The sequence below is a fragment of the Halichoerus grypus genome, chromosome 11, assembly GCF_964656455.1.
Source record: "Halichoerus grypus chromosome 11, mHalGry1.hap1.1, whole genome shotgun sequence".
Classification (NCBI taxonomy): domain Eukaryota; kingdom Metazoa; phylum Chordata; class Mammalia; order Carnivora; family Phocidae; genus Halichoerus; species Halichoerus grypus.
The window spans coordinates 511,171-531,612 of record NC_135722.1 but is presented as its reverse complement, the minus strand read 5'-3'; the positions used below and the strand labels follow the sequence as shown (position 1 = coordinate 531,612).

At 59.1% G+C, this 20,442-nt stretch overlaps 1 protein-coding gene across 1 annotated transcript; it reads right to left on the bottom strand.

Annotated features, from left to right (window-relative positions):
• Nucleotides 1-205: 205 nt before the first annotated feature.
• On the bottom strand, nucleotides 206-9,004 carry TALDO1 (transaldolase 1). Its single transcript, XM_036083691.2, has 8 exons — nucleotides 8,844-9,004; nucleotides 5,476-5,599; nucleotides 4,195-4,302; nucleotides 3,797-3,928; nucleotides 1,357-1,532; nucleotides 1,018-1,215; nucleotides 650-795; nucleotides 206-402 (listed from the first exon to the last, which is right to left on the bottom strand). The coding sequence occupies exons 1-8, from the start codon at nucleotides 8,938-8,940 to the stop codon at nucleotides 370-372; spliced, it is 1,014 nt and encodes a 337-aa protein (XP_035939584.1). The 5' UTR covers nucleotides 8,941-9,004; the 3' UTR covers nucleotides 206-369.
• Nucleotides 9,005-20,442: the final 11,438 nt, after the last annotated feature.

Below are 20,442 nucleotides of genomic sequence, written 5' to 3'. Positions count from 1 at the left end.
GGGGCGGCCTGGCTGGAGCCCCTGGGACCCCCTGCCCACTACCAAAGTCCAAGGCCTCCCAGGCTCCGGGCCTGCTGCCCAGCAGAGGCTCATGGCCGAGGTGAGGGACCATCCCTGCCTGTGTCACCCCAGCTGGAGCCACGTCGGAGCCAAAGCCTGGGGCAGCTGGTGCCGAGGGGAAAGGGACTGGAGCTAGAAAAAGGAATGTAGCACAAGAAGTGACTGCTTTAATTAATTAGGCAAAATTTTACATAGAATCTATGATCCATCCCTGCCCCAATTGGTAAAAAATGCAAAATTCATCACAAGGCATGTGCAATCAGCCCCAACTCAGAGGGCACAGGTCTGTGGTCCAGCTCAGGCACGGTGCTATTTTCCGTTCTCGGTGCTGAACATGCGATCCTAGAAGGGAGAGCGTGAGAGATGCCAGGAAACTTGCCCACTTGCCCCGCACCCCTGCCTCCTGCGTAGGAAGGGGTAAGGCCCATGGTCGGGGCTGCCGCAGACGGGGAGTCATGGCCTCCTTACAAGGGTGCCCACCAGCGGCTGGCCCGGAACCTGTGGGGCAGAGTCCAGGCGGCCAGGGCAGCCGACACCCCCAGAGTCCCCGAGAACCTTCCAGCTCCGCACCCGAGCCTGGGGCACTCACCATCAGCATCCGCTCGAGCTTCACAGAATCCGCAGCAAACTTCCGGATCCCGTCTGAGAGCTTCTCCACGGCCATCTGGTCCTCGTTGTGCAGCCAGCGGAAGGCCTTTTCATCCAGGTGAATCCTCTCCAGGTTGCTGGCCTGGGCTGGGGAGGACAGGCACCGGGGCCTCCCACAGCCGCCCGTTCCCCCGCCTGCAGCCCCGCCCATCCCACCCCCTTGGGGTTGGTGCTGCCCGGCATCTCTCCGCAGGGCCCCAGCAGGGCTCCCGCGACAGGTGGGACCCAGGCTGCCTCAGGCCAGTCCATTGCCTATGCCCTCCGAGAGCAGGGTGAAGGCGGCCGCAAGCCAGGGGCCAGAGGGCTTACCCGCCTTGACCGACAGCACGGGGGCCAGCTTGCTGTTGTCCTTGAGCAGCTCCCCCAGGAGCTTGGGCGAGATGGTGAGGAAGTCGCAGCCTGCCAGCGCTTTGATCTCGCCGGTGTTGCGGAAGGAGGCGCCCATGACGATGGTCTTGTAGTCAAACTTCTTGTAGTAGTTGTAGATCTTGGTGACGCTCTTCACTCCTGGGGCGACACGCTGCTTTCCTGAACGGCCTCCAGGACGCCGGCAGCGGTGCCCGCCCACAGCACGGCCCAGAGCTGCCACCGCTGTGTCCCCTCCACCCAGCAGAGCCCCTCACCCCGTTCCTTCAACGGGCTACTCACCAGGGTCCTCCAGGGGCTCGTAGGATTTCTTGTCTGTGTTGGCCACATGCCAGTCGAGGATGCGCCCCACAAAGGGGGAGATGAGTGTCACTCCTGCCTCGGCGCAGGCCACGGCCTGGGCGAAGGAGAAGAGCAGCGTCATGTTGCAGTGGATGCCGTGCCGCTCCTCCAGCTCCCTGGGGGGACAGGGCAGGCTGAGCAAGGCCGGGCCTGCGGGTCCACAGGCGGCATGGGCGCTCCCGTGGGCACAGCCAGACAGTGCCCCCCCCCCCCCCCGTTCGGTGGGGAAGCCGCTCAGGAGTCCCTCACCACAACCGGGCCGCCCCTCCCCCACGGCACAGGTGCCACCCTCTGCCTGATGGGCTACGGTGACTGGAATTTTCTCCATCAAACCCACATTTCCAAACAGGGACAAAGGCAAGAGAGGCCCCCTGAGAGCCACAGTGGGTCTCCCTGGCCCAGACACGTGCACCCGCACCTGGGCCCCTGGCTCATCACAGAGCTTGCCGGGGCCAGAGACCGCGGAGTCCCCCCTGACCGCAGTGCTGTCCTGCTCTCTGTCCCACCCGCACCTGCAGCCCCCCCGCCCGCCCCCCAATCCACCGGACATCCTGGGGTTGAGCCCTGAGGGTAGGGCAGTGCCCACACAGTCACGTGCCAGGGAGTGGGCCGTGACGGCTGAGCCTGCGCTCAGGCCCCTCTGGCCGTGTTTCTCCCCCCGAGGGACAGCTTCAGAGGGGCCTGTGCCCTGTGCCACCCGGCGGTGTTCACGAAGCGCGGCTGCAGAGAATGAGGACTTGGTGGCGGTGGTGGTACAGGCCCGGGACCCTGCAGGGGCTAGCCTCTCCCAGGGCCTGCGTGCCCGGTGCAGGTGCCCGCAGCTCAGGCTGGCCCGCGGGAGGCCTCGACGAGACCCAGCAGCTGTGCTGGTCTGACCTGACTGGCAAAACGCCGTGCATTTTCGGAAGCAGCGAATGGGGCGCTCCGGGAAGGTGACTTTACCAAAAGCGTGAGATGGAAGACAGACTGGGGAAAACAGCCTAGGAGGGGAGATTCACCCAGGACGAGACCGTCCGTTCCACCCTCAGCACCGGGATGTCGTGAGACAAAGCTGCGCAAGCCATGAGACGGATCTGGCCGCGAGCAACCCCTGCAGAGAGCTTAGAGCTCATCTGGAAGCAGCCAGTCCTGCGCCGCCGTGACTCCCGCCGTGAGCTCCTGCGACCACGAGGGCCGCTTAGCCACGCCGCCAAGCAGGGACATGTCCCCAGCCACCCTTCCCGCCCCACTCCACCTCGCAGGCCGAAGCACGCTCGTGTTGACCCTGCTGCAGGGATGTTTGCAGCCTTATGAAATTGTGTGGCCACGGCCCCGGGAGCTGCTCGGACACGCTCTGCCCCCTCCGATCTGGACCTCAGTTTAGCAGCGTGAGTGACCACGGGTGCCGATGCCTGAGACCTTGGCATTTGCAGCCTCCTCTATGTTTCTGTTTTATCGGCAGTTTCTCTTGAGCTTGGCTGCACTACTCTGATTTGCCCGCTCAAGGACTTAGGAGATTGTTGCTGGTGTGACCAGCTGCCAGAGGGCTCTGGGGAAAGGGCGCTGGTGAGCGGGACCAGCTGACTTGGTGTCAGGAATAATTTCTAGAAGTCTCAGAACATTTTTCCAATCACTACTGACAAAAATAAAAACTATCTGAGTAAATGGAAAAGGAAAGAAGGGCTGCAGACGGCACCAGTGGGAACCGGCAGGCTGCCCAAGGAGCGGCCAAGCACGGAGGGACTGTCCCACGCAGCAGCCCCCCTCCCACGGAGGTGCCATGGGAGAGAACACACGTGTCCGAGCCTGTGCACGGATGTTCACAGCAGCAGTACTCGTGACGGCCCCACAGGCGGAAATTACCACGTGTCCACGGAACAGTGAGTGGACACACAAAGTGTGGTGTGGACACACAAGAGTGTGGTGTGGACCCACTGGAACATTAGCCTTAGCAGGGATGCAGCCCTGAACGCGCCACCACGTGAGGGAAGCCAGACACAAAAGCCACGTGTCAGGAGATTCTACTGATGCAAAAGCAGCAGCCCAGCAAAGCCAGAGAAACAAGGTGGATGAGTGGCTGCAGGTGCTAAGTGGGCCAAGTGAACACACGGCCCGAGCACGTGTGAGGAGACGCCCTCGCCGACCGCTGTCCAGCTGTCAGTGGTCTCCGGTCCCGCTCCGCACGTTTGGTTCAACAAGCTGGTTTTTATAACTGATACAGACGGGGGACGGGAGACTGGGGATCCCCCAGAGGCCTGGTTTTTCTCTGGATGGTGGTGACCTGGCCCCCCACGCTGACCCTCTCTGGACTGAGGGTCGAACGTGCCCACAGCTGCGCAGCCCCCAGCCCCGGAATGGAAGCAGAGCCCCCACCAGACCCCTCCTCACAGGGGATCCTTACTTTCCAGCCTGAATTCCTTCCCAGGTGGATGAGAGCTTTATAAGGATCCGGTCCTTGCTGATCCCGGCTTCCTTGTAGAGCTCGATGAGACGCCGGGCTCGGGCCACCATGGCGTCCTTGTCAAAGGACAACCTGTGTGAACAAGAGGCCCGTTACCGAGCAGCCCGCCTCGGACGCCCACCAAAGAGGAGCGAGTGGGCGCCCGCGGCCTGCTCTGCCACCCCGTGGGGAGCAGCTTGGAAGCCCATCTCACTCACGGTCACATTCGTCCCCGGCATTTACACAGAAACTCAGGCTGAACTCGAATCGCAGAGCAGGGGGCGCCGGCCAGCACAGGCGCCATCTCCGGACCAGACAGTTGCTTCTGCCCCTGGACCCCAAGGACCCTGAGTCCTTACCTGGCATCCACTTCTGTGGATACACGGCCTGGAATCTTCTTTAATATTTCTGCTCCAAACAACACAAAAAGTTTATCGATAGCATTTTTAACCTGTTCCTCTTGCGACCTGAAATTCAAGGGAAAAAAATTAGGTCAAAAGCTTTTAGGTTTAAGTGCACAGGATTCTACAAAACAAATTCTCTCATTCCTTTGCAGCAAATTCCTTTCCCTTCATCTTCTTTTTTTCCCTACTTGTGGTAAAATACACACAGCATAAAAATTCACCATTTTAACCATGTCTAGGTGCACAGCTCGGGGGCATTAGGTATGTTTACACCGTGCAGCCATCCCCACCATCCGTCTCTGGAACTTTTCATCATTCCAAATTGAATCCCTCCATCTTGTGGCACTAGACAAAAATAATCCTTTCAATCTCTTTGAAGTTGCCTGGGCAGGTGAGTGAAGTGCACTGTGGTATTCCAAAATGGCCCACTGTCCAGGGCTCCTCACTAGCCCAACGCACATGGGACGATCTCCAGCCCGCCCATCATGGGTGAGGACCCGCAGGGCAGCTGGACGGGGGACGGCACTAAGGCCTTGCCGATGCAACGAGGTGCAAGGGCCACCCTCTGGAGAAGGGAAAGGGAGCTGGCTGCAACGGGCTATGTGGTGGAGGGCAGGGCAGACTCAGGACTCAGGGCAAGCACCGCACTCCCGCACGCGGCCTGTGCCTTGGTTCCTGCAGGGACCCGCCCAGCAGGGCACTATCACCCCCATGGAGACGGAAAGTGCCGTCAGGGAAAGGGCGAGGAAAGCCAGCCTGTGGTTGCCTGGGGGAGGAGCAGGCGCGGACTGTGAATGGGCACCAGGGAACATTCTAGACTGGATTGCGGTGACAGCTGCACCACTGAAAAAATTTACCAGAACAAACTGAACTGAGCACTTAGGGAATCTTCCTGCAGCAAAGCTGTTACAAGACGATAAAACGACAGAGAGCAGGTCAGTGCCTGCCAGGGCCGGGACACTCACCACAAAAGGGGGCAAGGGGACTTTGGGGTGCTGCACTTTAACTGGGGTGGTGTTTGTAGGGAGTACACGGTCCTGTAAACAATTCATTGAACTGGACACTTACTACGGTGGCAGTTTACTACATGTAAATGACACTTTGATAAAGTTGATAAAAATAAACATAAAGAAACCCAGCTTTCCTTCCTTGAGTCTAAGTCATCCGAGAACTAAAATGCCGTTAAGGAGGTAACAGCCGGGGGCCAGTGCGGCCGACTGCGCCCCCCCAGCTCACCCGCCCAGCCGCCGGCCGTAGGCGATGGCCTCCTCCACCAGCTCCTGGTAGGCTGGCATCTGCGCGGCAGCCAGCATCAGGGAAGGGTTGGTGGTGGCATCCTGGGGCTTGTACTCGTCGATGGCTAGGCAAAGAATTTTGGACAGCAGGAGAGTGAGTGGAGCGCTCCTTCTGCCACAGAAGAGCCCCTCTAAGCCCCACGCACACCAGCCGAGGCCAGCGTGTTTTCCAGCCGGGGAGCAGGGGCACTTCACACGCATCTCCCTGTCCCAGAAGGCTGTTTGCACAACACAACCGCTACCAAGATGAGGGCCAGAGATCCGAGGTGCCCGTGGGGGCTGACTTTCCCACCGTGGGGCGAGGCACGCAGCGGGCACAGCTGGGAGGGCACTTCCTGCGGCCAAACTACCATGGGCAGGCGCCTGGCGCCCAGGCCAGCGACAGTGAGGGCACGCGGCTGCACCCACGCACGGCCTTCTTCCTTCTCGCACCACGTCAGCTCTTAGTAACAAGCCGGCAATGACAGGAAACCCGCGGAGCCTAACCTGCAGGCTCGCCGACCAGAGGCTGAGCCAGCCCACGGCCACGCACCCTCACAAACACATCTGCTCCAGACCATTAGCGGGGTCAGTAAATCCATTTGGCAAATTCGTATTTTCAAAGTATGCTTTGATGACAAAACTACAGAGACGGAGAACAGACTGGCGGCTGCCGAGAACAGGGAGGGGGGCAGTCGTCAGGAGCACAAGGCACAGAATCTATACGTGTTGTGAAACCACTGCGGGGAATGCCATGCCCCACCCCCATTCAGGCTTGCAACTGGTGAACGGAGCCAGGCCTGCAGCCTCTGTATAGGGTTGTGCTGGTGCCAGCTTCCTGGTGCCAACATCACACCACGGTCACAGAACATGTCACCACTGGGGGACAGCAGGTGAAGGATTCATGGGACTCGACAGGCTAATTTTGCAACTTCCTGTGAGTCTATATTTCAAAATAATAACTTGAGAAAGTGCTCCTGGGGCCCCTGGGTGGCTCTGTCGGTTAAGCATCCGACTCTGGGTTTTGGCTCAGGTCATGATCTCAGGGTCATGGGATCAAGCCCTGGATCAGGCTCCACGCTCGGCAGGGAGTCTGTCTGCTTGGAGAGTCTCTCTCCCTCTGCCCCTCCCCACTTCCCACTCTCTCTCTCTAAAATAAATAAATAAATATTTTTTAAAAAATGATTTATTTATTTATTTTAGACGGGGGGGGGCAGAGGGAGAGAGAATCTCAAGCAGACTCCCTGCTGAGTGTGGAGCCTGATGCGAGGCTCATCCCACCACCCTGAGATCATGACCTGAGCTGAAATCAAGCGCCCACCAACTGACCGACTGAGCCACCCAGGTGCCCCTCAGCTCAGGTCTTGATCTCAGGGTCAGGAGTTCAGGCCTCATGTTGGACTCCAAACCGGGCATGGAGCCTGTAAGAAAGACAGAAAGAGAGGAAGAGAGGAAGAGAAAAAGCAAGGGAGGGAGGGAGGAAAAAAGGAAGGAAGAAAATGTTCTGGACTGGTATTTTTGCAGGCTCAAATCTCATGGAGGGATGTACTGAATAGTGCCTTTTATTACATAAAATTAGGCCTTGACAAGGTTGACTTCTGACAAACTTAAAAACAAAAGTAATACTCAGCTGGGGTCAACAGATGGGCTTTAGGGTCCAGGGACCCTTAAATTGAATGTGAAACTGCAGGGGGCGGGGGCACTGTTCTGGGGAGGGCATCCATGGCTTTGATTATATTTTCACAGCAGCCTAGGACCCACCCCCCAGCCCCTGCCAAAGGTAAGAAACTTCAGTTCATAAAATGACCACAAAACCAAATGCTGGATTTGCAACTATGCCATGTTTATGGGTATACATTATTAACTACTGTATTCTTACAAAGTTGCAATTATTCATTAAAATGAAAAATGTCAGCACATGGATTTAGATATTTCTGGGAAGGGAAAAAGAACAAGTGTTCCCCCAAGGCTCCTCTCCAGGGAGAGCCGCAGGAAGCAGTACAGACCAAGGCTCTGGCAAAGAAGCAAAGAGGGAAAATGATTCTCAGTGTTAAGAAGGGGAAACACAGGGGCGCCTGGGTGGCTCAGTCGGTGAAGCGTCTGCCTTGGGCTCCGGTCCTGAACCCAGAGTCCCAGGATCGAGCCCTGCATCAGGCTCTCTGCTCCTCGGGGAGCCTGCTTCTCCCTCTGCCACTCCCCCTGCTTGTGCTCTCTCTCTCTGTCAAATAAATAAATAAAATCTTAAAAAAAAAGAAAAGAGGAAGGGGAAACAGGCACAGAAAAGGTGCGGCCACGTTTCCAGCACACTCTATCCTACTTAGGTCAGTGCCCAGAGGTCTGATGGAAGGGCACGGGGAGCAGGAGATCTTGGCGCCCCAGGGAGCAGGAGTTCCCCCAGAGCCAGCCCACGTGGGGACGTCTGACAGCCTACAGGCCGGACCGACGGTGATCGGGTCTCAGTGTTTTGTATTTAAGCCGCCAAAAGTGGGTGTCCGCTCTCCTCCGCTCAGCTAGATAAACAATCCTCTTACTCAGCGTTACCAAAGAGAACTAATAAAGCCTGTTTCTCAAGCCACCGTGAGAAAGCAGGAAAGAAAGGAAGTCAGTTCTACAGTGCTCATTTCGGTGCAGCCTTTCACGGTTTTCCTGAAAATCTTGTTTGTTCACAGCAGAGCAGGACGGAGGCCCGTTCAGGCTGGGCCCTCCCAGGACCGATGGATGATCCTTCCCCACTTCTCTCCCACCAACACAATGCAAACCCAGGAACGACAGGTCCCCAGGACTTCGCTCTCCTCCCTGCACGGAGTTTTACCCGCCGGGCTGCGCGGCCCCGGCCTGGGCGCAAAGTATGTGCAACAGGAGATTACAAAGCCGGCCCGTCATTTCTGGTCTTTCTGGGCCCAGAACTAACTCGAGCTCCTGCTCAGTAGTCAACATCTGCTGAACCAAATGTGTGGCCAAGTGGTCTGGGCCGAAATTCGCTCCAGCTCTACCTCGAACCTCTTCCTCGGCGCAAAACCCCTGCGAGCTTCCCAGGACCCACGGACGCTGGAAGCTCCCCCCAGGGCTTTCCAACAGCTCGGAGGGAGCCCCCTGCCCTCACCCCTGCCCCTTTCCCCAGCCCTCAGCCCCTGCGCCCCCTCCTCACCTCCGGGCATGGGCCCGCGCCCCCTCAGGACTCCCGATGCCCCCACCCCGGGCCCGCGCCCCCTCAGGCCCCCTCCCCGAAGCCCCGACCCGGGCCCCGCCGGCTCTCAACGTCCATGAACACCCGCCCCCAGCACGGCCAGTCGGTGCGCGTCCCGGAGCTCGGGGTCCCGCGCGCCTCACCGTGGAAGTCGCCCGTGTCGGCCACCACGGTGGTGAACTGCTTGAGCTGGTCCAGCGCGCTCTCCATCCTCTGCCGCTTCACCGGGGAGCCCGACATGGCGAAGCAGAGACCGAGCGCGGTGGCCCACAATGCCCCGGGGGCACCTGCATGCCAGCCAATCCGAGAGCGGCGCGGAAGGGCGGGGCCGACGGCGCTTCCGCCACAGGGCGACGCCCCGCCCCGAGACCACGCCCAGTTTCGGGACCAGTACCACCGGGAGACAGCTGCCCGGCGATCCGTGCTCTCTCCCTCGAGCCCTGCATCCTTAGATCGGTGTCCCCTTCTCATCACCAGCTGTGCCCCCCGAGGGATGCGCCCCCAGAGCGGTGCGCCCCTGGAGCGATGCGCCCCCCTCTGTAATGCGCTCCCGGAGCTATGTGCCCCCAAAACGGTGTGCCCCCCTCCAATGATGCACTTCCCGGAGCGATGCGCCCCTGAGCGGTGTGTCCCCCGGAGTGATTGGACCCTGGAGTGATGCTCCCCATCCCCCGCCCCGGGCGTCAGATCTCCCACGGGGCGCCTCATTGAGAAAGGGACAGGCGGGGCTAGGTAGGGAGAGAGAGATAGGGGGCTCAGTGATCAGTCTCAAAGAAATCCCCAAAATGTGGAGTTGTAAGGAAACCAGAGATAAGGGAACACTCCAGACCACCCTGCCCTAGGTGTCTGAGAGGGGAATCTTATTTATGACAGTCTCCTGTGATCAACAGAAAATAACCAGACCTTAAAAAGAAATAAGCCATTAAAGATGTTATCAGTAGGGGCGCCTGGGGGGCTCAGTCCTTAAGCGTCTGCCTTCGGCTCAGGTCATGGTCCCAGGGTCCTGGGATCGAGCCCCGCATCGGGCTCCCTGCTGAGCAGGGAGCCTGCTTCTCCCTCTCCCGCTCCCCCTGCTTGTGTTCCCTCTCTCGCTGTGTCTCTCTCTGTCAAATAAATAAAATCTTAAAAAAAAAAGTGCACTTCCTTTAGGAAAAAAAAAAAAAACTCAGATCATCACCCTATACTTGCAGTCGTCATGGGATGGCCTCCTAGGGGTACCTTGGGCCTCGCTTCACACAGATAATGGGCTTGGGCCATTCTGTGGGTCACACAGCTCCCTGGAAGGGCAGGCTATGCTGGGCCTGGATCAGCTCAGTCCCTGCCCCAGAAAAGGCAGCAATGTCCCTGGCAGGAGGCTGAGAGCAAGGAGGTGGCATTGCAGAGATGATGAAGGCGTGTTAGCTTGCCTGCCGCCCACTTCATGATCCCGGGGCACTTGTGTGCTTCAGGAGAGGGAGGACCCCTAGAACCCAGAAGGACCCGTAAGTCACCGTACCACCACATGGATGAGGGCCCAGTGTTTGAGGGGCAGAGGTGTAGGGGTGAAGCCAAAGCCTCAGGGTTATAGGAGGAGAGGGTGAGGAGGGGAGAAGATCTGGAGGCCTGATGGCCAGCTCTGACCCCATCCAGGTGGGCTGGGGTGGGGGCCCGGGGCCCAGCGTCTGTACCTCAGCCTGTCCTGGCTCAACTCCTTCCCAGGACACTCCTAATCCCTGACCCTGGAGGCCCAGGCAGTGGAAGGCAAGGATGACGCCCAGAGCCCTCTTGCATGGGCTGCAGGGTACCCCCAGGAACCTTGATGGCACCTCCACCCACGTGCCGGGTACAATGGGCGCTGGGGACAGGTCAGGCTGGGTCAGTGAGCAAGCGGCTGCCCTGGGGCGGTCCAGCCTCACCGCAGTCCTCGGAAGCAGTGAATGACCACGTCCATACAGCCTGGCGTTCCTGGGAGGGGCTGGACTCCTGCTCCCACCAGACCAAGACAGTCCAATGGCCTGGCCAGGCCTGCAGAACCATCCACAGGGAACCAGGCAAAGAAGGCAAAGAGAGAGTGACAGGAAACAAGATAAATGGCCAAATACCAGGAGTGGTGGGCGGGCTGCCCACGAGCAGTTGCGGAATAGAGCTCCAGGCGTGTGACACGGCACCTCACGCGGAGTGTCCCCAAATCCCTTCTTTCAACAGCAGCTGAGCTCCTCCTGGGTGCCGAGAAGGAACACACGTGGCTGACCCGGGGGTGGGGACAAGGAAGCCCGATGCGGCAGAGGTCATCGGCCTGGGAAGAGTGGGGGTGGGCCTCAGGGAGGCCTCGCTGAGAAGCTGGCCTTTGAGCAAAAGGCTCCAGGGTCTGGAGGAGAGCCAAGCAGGGCACTGCAGACCATCCAGCCCTCCCCGGGGACTTCAGTCGAGCTGGCAGAGCTTGGACACAGGGTGGGGGGAGGGACGCCGTAGGACTTAGGGTTTAAAGGGTCTCTCTGGGCCTTGTGTTGTGTCGGACTGAGGGAGCAAGGGTGGAAGCCGGAGGTGGTGAGGGTGGGCAGGGACAGTGACCAGAGCACGGCCGAGAGGCTGCAAGCAGTGTTGGATCTGCTGAGGAGCTGGCTGTGGGGGAGGGGGCAGGTCGGGGGGGGGGCAGGGGGACCCTCTGGCTTAGGGTACCTTGGTGCCCAGAGCTGAGCAGCAGGGGGTGAGAGGTCTCGAGCTCAGGTCTGGGGTCAGCCTGGAGAGGCACTGGGTGTGGGAGGATAGGAAGTCAGGGCAGTTGGGGAAGGAGCTGCCCAAGGCGGGGAGAGCCAGACACCCTGGGGGTGGGGAGGAGGAGCTCCGGGGCCTCCTGGCAGGGCCTCACTGCTGACCCACCCAGGCAGTGCAGGGTGGAAGGGAGGAGGGAGGAGGCGTGGAGTCAGTGCACACTCAGTGCTTTGGGGGGTGTTACAGGGAAGGGAGCTCGGCTGGTGGCCCCCCGAGAAATGAGGGCATTGTGGCTGGTGGCAGGAGAGGAGCGGGGCCTGCGCAGCCTGGGGCCTGGGTGGACGAGGGCTGGGATCCTGGGCCCTCAAGCAGGTGTGGCTTTTGTCACCAGGCAGGACGGGCAGCAGACCTGGGCACAGAGGGGGCACATGGGGCTCTATGTGCTCTATGACCCTTCACTGCTTCGGGGACTGAGAGGGCAGTGGGGGGACAATGGGGGAGGAGGGATGGGGGCCATGTGGCTCAGCCAGGGCGGCCCCCGGTCCCTCCAGCTTCTCTGGGCAGGTGTGGCAAGGTGGAGGCTAGATTTGACCGAGACGGGGCTTGGCCAGGGCAATGTGAGGAGACAGCAGGGGCACTGCGGTGGCGAAGGGGGCTGAGCTGGGGGAGGAGGGGACCGGGTCGGAGCAGCGGCTGGGGGTGGGGGTGAGTCAGGCCAGGACGGGTGAGACCAGCCCAGGCAGGCGGTTTAGACAACCACTCTCATTGGCAACAGTGTGAGGAACAAAGGCAAAAGAAATAGAGAAAGAAAAATTAAACTTCCTCATAACTTACAGCCCAGACGAGGCCTTGAGACGGGTAGGGTGCCCTTCCTCCAGGAACGCAGCTGCCTCTGTGAATCATTTGCTAAGGGCAAAAGGCAACCGTATTCTGACGTTAGCCTGACCTCCAGGATCCTGTAAGTCTTTTTTTTTTTTAAGTAGGCTCCACACCCAGCGTGGATCCCGACATGGGGGCTGAACTCAACAACCCTAGGATCATGACCTGAGCCAAAACCAAGAGTCATATGCTTAACCGACTGAGCCACCGAGGCGCCCCAAGTCTTTCTTAACGTATGAAAATTCTTTTATGTCTGCCCAACCCCCCCAAGATACATGTTGGCAATCATCCTCCACACATATGCTCACCGTGTGCCTCTGAAGGGTCTCATGACTAAGGCTTTACTAGACAGTAGTAAATGACCCCTTGGGGTCCTGGAAACCTTGCTTCCAAATTCCTTAGAGACTTACAGTGTCCCTAACCCCCTCCCGACTCCCAAGTAGATAATCAGTGCCCCCTCACAACCCCAGAGCAGCTCTTTCTGCCCACAGGTCCTGTCCCCCTGCTTTAGTAAAACCACCTTTTTTTTTTTTTTTTAAGATTTTATTTATTTATTTGACAGAGAGAGGCACAGTGAGAGCGGGAACACAAGCAGGGGGAGAGGGAGAGGGAGAAGCAGGCTCCCCGACCAGCAGGGAGCCCAATGCGGGGCTCGATCCCAGGACCCTGGGATCATGACCTGAGCCGAAGGCAGACGCTTAAGGACTGAGCCACCCAGGCGCCCCAAACCACCTTTTTTTTGCACCAAAGACGTCTCAAGAATTCTTTCTTGACCGTTGGCTCCTGGACCCCAACCCTTCACATCAGTAGTAATAACAGAAGAGAACCCTCTTACGAGTTACCTACGGCTGCTTGAGAAATTACCCTAGGACAGCGTGGCTTAAAACAGCAGACATTCCCCAACGTTCAGTTTCTGTAGGTCAAGATCCAGGAGCACTGTGATTCTTGGATGTGACACCAAAAGCGCTGGCCCAATTGGACAAGTGCACGTTGGCTTTTCTCTCCGTGGCCGTGGGGATGGCAGGGCAGGGCCTGTGTGCTAACAGGCCACCCAGCGTTTCACAGCAGTGACCAGAGTGCAGCACAGGCCAGTCAAGCAGGTGGCACGTGTGTCACTGAGCCCGCCCGGCGGCGGGTGGCGCGGGTGGGCGCAGCGAGGCATGGCCTCCCCAGGGCGGCACCCCTGCTCAGGGCTCTGCTCTTGCCCCTCAGAGCTCTGCCAAGCAGAGGCTGCTGGGCCGGGAGCCATCTGTGAGCGTCCCCGATGTGCGCTGCTGGCTGGCGGGGGCGAGAGCTTGGGGCAGAAGAGCGTGCTCACGCCCCCGAGGGTGGCCGCGGGCGGGTGTAGGAAATCACAGGCCACTCATCTCAGGGGAGTGAACTCCAAGCTTCCCGAGGGTGGCCGCGGGCGGGTGTAGGAAATCACAGGCCACTCATCTCAGGGGAGTGAACTCCAAGCTTCCTCCCTGGCTCGGGAAGGGGATTTACGGACAGAAGCTTGTGGGAGGAGTGCATCCCCGCAAACCCGCCTGGGGGAAGACCTGCTTTTATAGCCCTGGAGGCTGGGCCTGATAGGGGGAGCCGATCAGGAAGAGAGTTTCAGAACCCGGACGTTATTATGCCCCGAGGACGTACGAGTTTCAGAATCCGGACGTTATTATGCCCCGAGGACGTACTTAAGGTGTGTTTGTGATGTGGGAAACAAATAAAATTAAATGTCCTTGTAACCTGCAGCCCATTGACATATACCTGAGACAGGCAGCTTATAACATTCCTCCAAGGTGTCGAGTTTCCTTTAACAAACCAAAGTCCTTTGGGAACTTCCTTCCTCTTTACTTCTCCCAACCCCAAGGTAGAGAATCACCTACTCCTCATGTAATCCCAGGGCAGCAGGGGCAGTAGCTCCTCCTGCCCAAGGGCCTGTCCCCGCGCTTTAATAAAACCTCCGTTTTGCACCGAAGACAACTCAAGAATTCTTTCTCGGCCGCCGGCTCCGGACCCCATCACCACCAACATTCCGAAACTGCATCAGTTGGACAGAAAGTAATGCGTGGGGAGGCGGGGGTCCGTGCTCAAGAAGGCTTCCTGTCAGGAGCGGTCATCTCGGAGGGTCTGTCCGCGTTGGCATCAGTCTGGTTCACACACCTTGTCATTGTCAGCAACAGCCTTCTAGAAGCTTCTACTCATAGCGGTCTTGGGTGGTGCGGGGCTGTTGGGTGCAGCGGCCAAGAAAGAATTCTTGAGACGACTTGGGTGCAAAAAAGTGGTTTTATTAAAGCGCGGGGACAGGCCCGTGGGCAGGAGGGGCTGCACCGGGGTCGTGAGGAGTGGCTGATGACACACTTTTGAGAGGACAGAGTGGGGGTGGGGACAGTGTAAGTTTGCAAGGAGCTTCTGTATGTAGAACGGGAGGTTTACAGGACCGAGGACGGCCGGTGCCGTCAGGATAAGGTTGCGTTTAGTGCCCAGTAAAACATCAACACTGAGGCGGCCACGAGCTCCTGGAGGAAGGTCATGCTCAGGGATTTATCAGCTGGCGGCAGGTTGTAGGGACATTTCTCTCACCTTTGTTCTCCTCGTCAGGGAACCCACCTCAGAACGGACGGACCTGTGCCCCCGGGTCTTGGGGACGTGGGTGGCACCTCCTTCTCCATCCCCTCATCTCGATCATTAATGAGCAGAATAAGAAGAGTGGGATAGTTGCCTTCCCTACCGTACTTTGGATTGGAACAGGACGTCTGGGGGCCAACATGGAAGGGGGGTGGCGACCCTGGGCCCCAGTTTACCAGCTGCCTATCTTCCCCCTCCTCTGCTGCTTATTTAAAACGTTCAGGATACAAACTCAGCAGAAAAGTTTATTCCTCAGGCACAACCTCTGTTTCCCCTCAACCCTAACTCCAAAGAAGAAATGAGATTGCAAACCAAAAATTTACAAACTTCTGTGCGTCAAAGGACACCATCAACAGGTCGGGAAGACACCTCATGAAATAGAAGAAAATATTTGCAAGTCACGCATCTGGTAAGGGCTTAGTTTCCAGAACATACAGAGAACTCCTAAATCTCAACAATAAAACAACAACCTGATTCAAAGATGGGCGGGGGACTGGAGCCGACGTCTGTCCAGGGAAGACCTACAACTGGCCAGCCAGCAGAGGAGATGCCCACGTCCCTGCTCGTCAGGGACACGCACATCAGAGCCACGGCGAGGACCCGCCCGCGGCCCTGAAGACGGCTGTTGTCATCTGACAGCAGAAACCCCGCGAGTGGGAGCACGTGCAGGGTGGACCCTCCCGCACACTCAGCGGGAAAGGAAGCCGGTGCAGCAGCCATGGAAAACGGCGTGGCGGTTCTCAAACAGCTGAAAATGGAGTGACCGTGTGTTCCAGCGATTCCTCTTCTAGGTATTGACCCAGAGAACCGAAAGCAGGGACGCGAGTGGATGCTTGCACACTCACGTTCACAGCCGCTGACAGGGAAGCAGCCCAAGCGTCGTCGACGGACGAGCGGATAAACGTGGTCCATCCACACACCGGACCGTCACTCAGCCTGAACACGGAGGGACACGCTGACACCTGCCACAGCGTGGATGGACCTGGGGGACGTGATGCTGAGTGAGACAGGCCAGACACAGAGGGACAAATACTGCAGGATTCCGCCCACATGAAGTCCTTAGAGTCTCCAGATTCACAGGGAACAGAGTGGACGGTGGGCGCCGGGGGAGGATGGGGGTCAGTGACTCAGGGGGACAGAGAGTGGATGGTGGGCGCTGGGCACCGGGGGAGAGATGGGGGTCGGTGACTCAGGGGGACAGAGAGTGGACGGTGGGCGCCGGGGGAGGGATGGGGGTCGGTGACTCAGGGGGACAGAGAGTGGACGGTGGGCGCCGGGGGAGGGATGGGGGTCGGTGACTCAGGGGGACAGAGAGTGGATGGTGGGCGCTGGGGGAGGGATGGGGGTCAGTGACTCGGGGACAGAGTCTCAGTTGGGAAGATGGAAGTTCTGGGGAGAGGTGGTGGGGACGGCTGCACAACAGTGTGAATGTGCTTAGTGCCCCTGAGCTGTGGGCTTAGAGACGGTGAAGACGGTACATTTTATGTTCTGTGTATTTTACCAGGATTAAAAACTAAGAAGAATCTGGGGCGCCTGGGTGGCTCAGTCATTAAGCGTCTGCCTTCGGCTCAGGTCATGATCCCGGGGTCCTGGGATCGAGCCCCGCATTGGGCTCCCTGCTCCACGGGAAGCCTGCTTCTCCCTCTCCCACTCCCCCTGCTTGTGTTCCCTCTCTCACTGTGTCTCTCTCTGTCAAATAAATAAAATCTTAAAAAAACAAAAGAAAACAAAAAACTAAGAAGAATCTGGGAGTGGCCTCGCTGGGGGGCTCTGGCTTGGGGCCTGAGGCTGCATCATTTGCAGGCTTGGCTGGGGCAGAAGGAGTCACTCCGTACTGTCCTACCTGCGTGGCCGTGGCGGGAGGCCCCTGTGTGCAGCCGTGTGTGCCCCTCCAGGGGTGGCCTGCCCTTGTCTGCAGCCTCGGGCTGGGGCAGGTGAGACTTACCTTAAAACCTGTTTTGCCTGGGGCTGCACACTCCTAGCTTGGAGGCTCGGACTCACCATGGCAACAAAGACGCTGTTTTCCTTGAAGCGACAGGGCCCCTCGTTCATTTCGGGGAGAAGGGCTGCCAAGATCCCAGGTCTGAGCACCCACAGCACGGCGGCTGGCGGTTCCCCCGAGGGGCCAGGGCGGCTCACACCGCTTCCTGGGGCGGCCTGGCCGGTCCGGCCTCCACTCGGGGCCGAGGCTGGATGAAGTGAGATTAGGGATGGTTGTTCCCGGGGACTTCCGCACCCGCCCCCCGGAGCGTGTGGTGGGGAAGGGTCCTCGGCCAAGCCGCCAAGCCGGATCCTTGCAAAGGAGCCCACAGCCCCCGCCCCCCCCGCAACAGGGCAGCTTTTATACCAGAGCCGGGTAAAAAAGGTGAAGACTCACTTTGTATCATCCCCGGGATGGCCATAACAGAGCACCATCAAATGCCAGGCTTAAACAGCAGGAATTCGGGAGGCCGGCGTCTGGGATCAAGGTGCTGCTGGGCTGGTTCTGTCTGCTCATACCCATGCTGCAGGTAGCAGGCCATCGCTGATGCTTCTCGTCTTGTAGATGACCCACCACACCTCTGCCTCCACCTTCCCGTGACGGGTGCACCTGTCCAGCGTCCTTATTACAAGGACAGCCGCCATGTGGATTAAGGCCCAACCTAACGACCCTATCTTGTATGAATCCGCGGGATGGGGACACAATTCAACCTCCAACACACTTCTGTGTTGTTAGGAAACTAGCTTAGAGCTCAGGGCTCCCGAAAGAATCTGGGGCCCCCGTGGGACGGCGCACCCCCAGGCCGGCTGCCGGTGTGTGCTGTGGGTGGGCCCTGCTGTTGGCGAAGCCTCGGGCTCCCCGGCTCCCCGTCAGCCGTGCCCGTGGGCCACTGGCGAGCTACATCCTCAATTTGATGAAGCCAAACTCATCAGCTCATTTTGAAGTGTTGCACAGAACATTCTTCCTCAGCTTCATCACAAAGATGTTTCCCACATTTTCTTCCAGGAACCTGGTAATTTTCCCCGTGAAAATTAAACCGTGAATGGTTTAATGCCTCTGGCATTCTCTCACACTTGTGGGGGAGAGTCATAGGGTCGTCTCTCTGTTTCTCCGGACACAGAGCCACCTTCTCAGTGCCGCCCTCTCCCGTGAGTCCTCTCTCAGCCGCTGTCACCCCTGCCAAGCGCCACCTGGTCCAGGAAACAGGTGCCCCTCTTGCCTCCATTCTATCTCTGGCCTCGTGATACAGGAGTGAGGGACGTCTTACCCCTCGTGCTAGCCCTTCCAGGCACTAACCTCTTGGTAAATCAAATATTTTGAAAAAGTAAAATAGAAAGGACAAAGAAAAGACTCTTCTTAAAGAAACCCCACTTGGGGATGCCGAGTGGCTCAGTTGGTGAAGCGTCTGCCTTTGGCTCGGGTCATGATCCCAGGGTCCTGGGATGGAGCCCGGCATTGGGCTCCTTGCTCGCGGGGAGCCTGCTTCTCCCTCTGCCGCTCCCCCTACTTGTGCGCTCTCTCTCTCTGTCAAATAAATAAATAAAATCTTTAAAAAAAGAAGAAAAAGCTGCTTTTGCCTCCTGGCCGCCCTGTGTAGGAGAGGAGGCAAATGGAGCCAGCTGGTCTGGGGAAGGCCACAAAGACATGCCTGTGCCCGAAACAGAGACGGGCCTTGTTTGCGGGGATGTTTGCTGGCAGCAGAGCTGGGCACAGAGTGGACGCTGGGCGGGCAGCTCAGCCCCCCTTGCCCAGCGGGACGCTCCCATGGGCACACCCTCTGCAGTCCCCGCCACCACTGGGGCCGCCACCACCACACCCTCCCTCTTCCCTGCTTGGCCAGCCTGGTGTGGGAGGTGAGGAGGTGTGTGGTTAGGGGCACAGATCAGGCCAAACTGCACTGGAGCCCAGCTCCTCCCCAGCTCTGGGGCTCTGGGCAGGTGACCTGGCCCCTCTGGGCCTTGTTCTTCATCCAAGTCTACTTTTATGGACGCTGAGATCACCAGGATGCTAAAGTGGGTAGAGCTCAGTCATCCCCCAATCTGGTGGCCTTGGACAATGATGCCCTCATGTCCTCACACCTACCCTGAAGGCCACGTGACTTTGGGCCCACCACTCTCGCCTGCCAGGAGGTGGTGGGGAAGCCTCTTCCAGGAGCCCAGAGGCCCAGCAGACAGGTGGGTCCAGAGCATCTTGGAACCAGCAGCTCCTGGGTAATGGGAGCTGGCCTAGGGCTGCCAGGAGCTAAGGAACCAGGGGCCTGGGGTCTTGGAGATCAGGTCCTCCTCAAGCTGTCCAGGGAGCACAGTGGGGACAGAGGGGGACAGAGCAGTGGTGGCCTGTGGATGGGATGGAGGAGGGGAGGGAGAGACGGGCAAGGGAACAGTGTAGGTTCTGAGGCTCCCAAGGGATAAGCGACCCAGCCTGGAGGTAGTGTCCCCAAAGCCCAGCCAGCACCACCATCCTGGTGAAGGCAGAGCCCTGCCGGGTGGGGTCATGACCAGGAGCAGCCCCTCTGAGCTTGTTCTAGTGTGAGCACCACTGGGCCAGCAGAGGCCCCCTTCAGAGCAGGTGGAGCTGGGGGTGCCCATCCCTGCTCCAAAGGAGGGGCTCAGCCAAATAGGGCTGGTGGGGGGTGGTCCAGTCTGGGGCCCATCCCTCCTGGTGGTTCTGGACGAGGGGCATCTGCAGGTTTCTGGAGGGACAGCCGGCACCCCATCCCTCCCCTTTTCCTTCTGGGTCTTATTTCCCTGTCTGCGAGGTCCTGCCTGGGTCTGGGAGGACCAACCTTCCTCTTCTGGCCTGGGGCTTGGGGAGGACCTTCCTCTCTTGGGGAGAGGAGGCCATGGTGCTCAAGGCCCAGAGGTGGCCCAGCTCCCCCTGACCGGGTCCTGGTGGACAGGACAGTCCTAGCTTAGAGTCGGGGCTCCTGAGGCCTGGGGGCCGGGCCTGGCTCTGGCAGACCAGCTGACAGACGGCTCTAGATCTCTAACCCCAATCCCACAAGGCACAGCCTCTGCATCGCGCTCCCTGCGGGTGCCCCTGCCCACCACACAGAGACCCCAGGAATGAGCCCTCCAGACACCCTCACCCAGGGCGGGGCCCCCAGCTGCTTTGGGGAAACGCAGATCAAGATGCCCCCATCTGGCCAGGTACTAGGGTGCCCCCTGGACTGCCCACACCCCAGCGCGCAGAGCCGCCAGCAGAGGGTGCCAGAGGCCTCCTCCAAGGGTGGGGCCCTGGATGAGCTCAGGTGGGCACTGGCCTGGTGGTCTGGTGTCCTCGAGGTGCAGAGTGCAGCCCACTGTGTGCTCAGGGACCCCTCCACTCCTGCACTGACACCTCAGAGCTGACCACCAACCTGGTCCCCTATCTGTCAAGGCCCTTCTCCAGGGCACCTCCCTCAGCCTGGGGCTAAGCTTCGGCCCTGCCGCCAAGACTCATGCCCCTCCCTGGCCCGCCCTGAGGTCCGGCAGACCTGGCTCCTGGGCCTTCCACCCGTCTTGGGTTATAGTCTTTGGGCCTTCTGGACATCTGGCCTGGGAGAGCCACAGCACGCAGAGTGAGCAGGGCCCCCTCAGCTC

Coding starts and splice junctions, on each gene's coding strand:
- TALDO1 (XM_036083691.2), bottom strand. CDS start 8,940: ATGTCGGGCTCCCCGGTGAAGCGGCAGAGGATGGAGAGCGCGCTGGAC. Junction 4,303..5,475: donor TACGGCCGGCGGCTGGGCGG/GTGAGCTGGGGG, acceptor CTTGAATTTCAG/GTCGCAAGAGGAACAGGTTA. Junction 3,929..4,194: donor TCCACAGAAGTGGATGCCAG/GTAAGGACTCAG, acceptor TTGTTCACACAG/GTTGTCCTTTGACAAGGACG.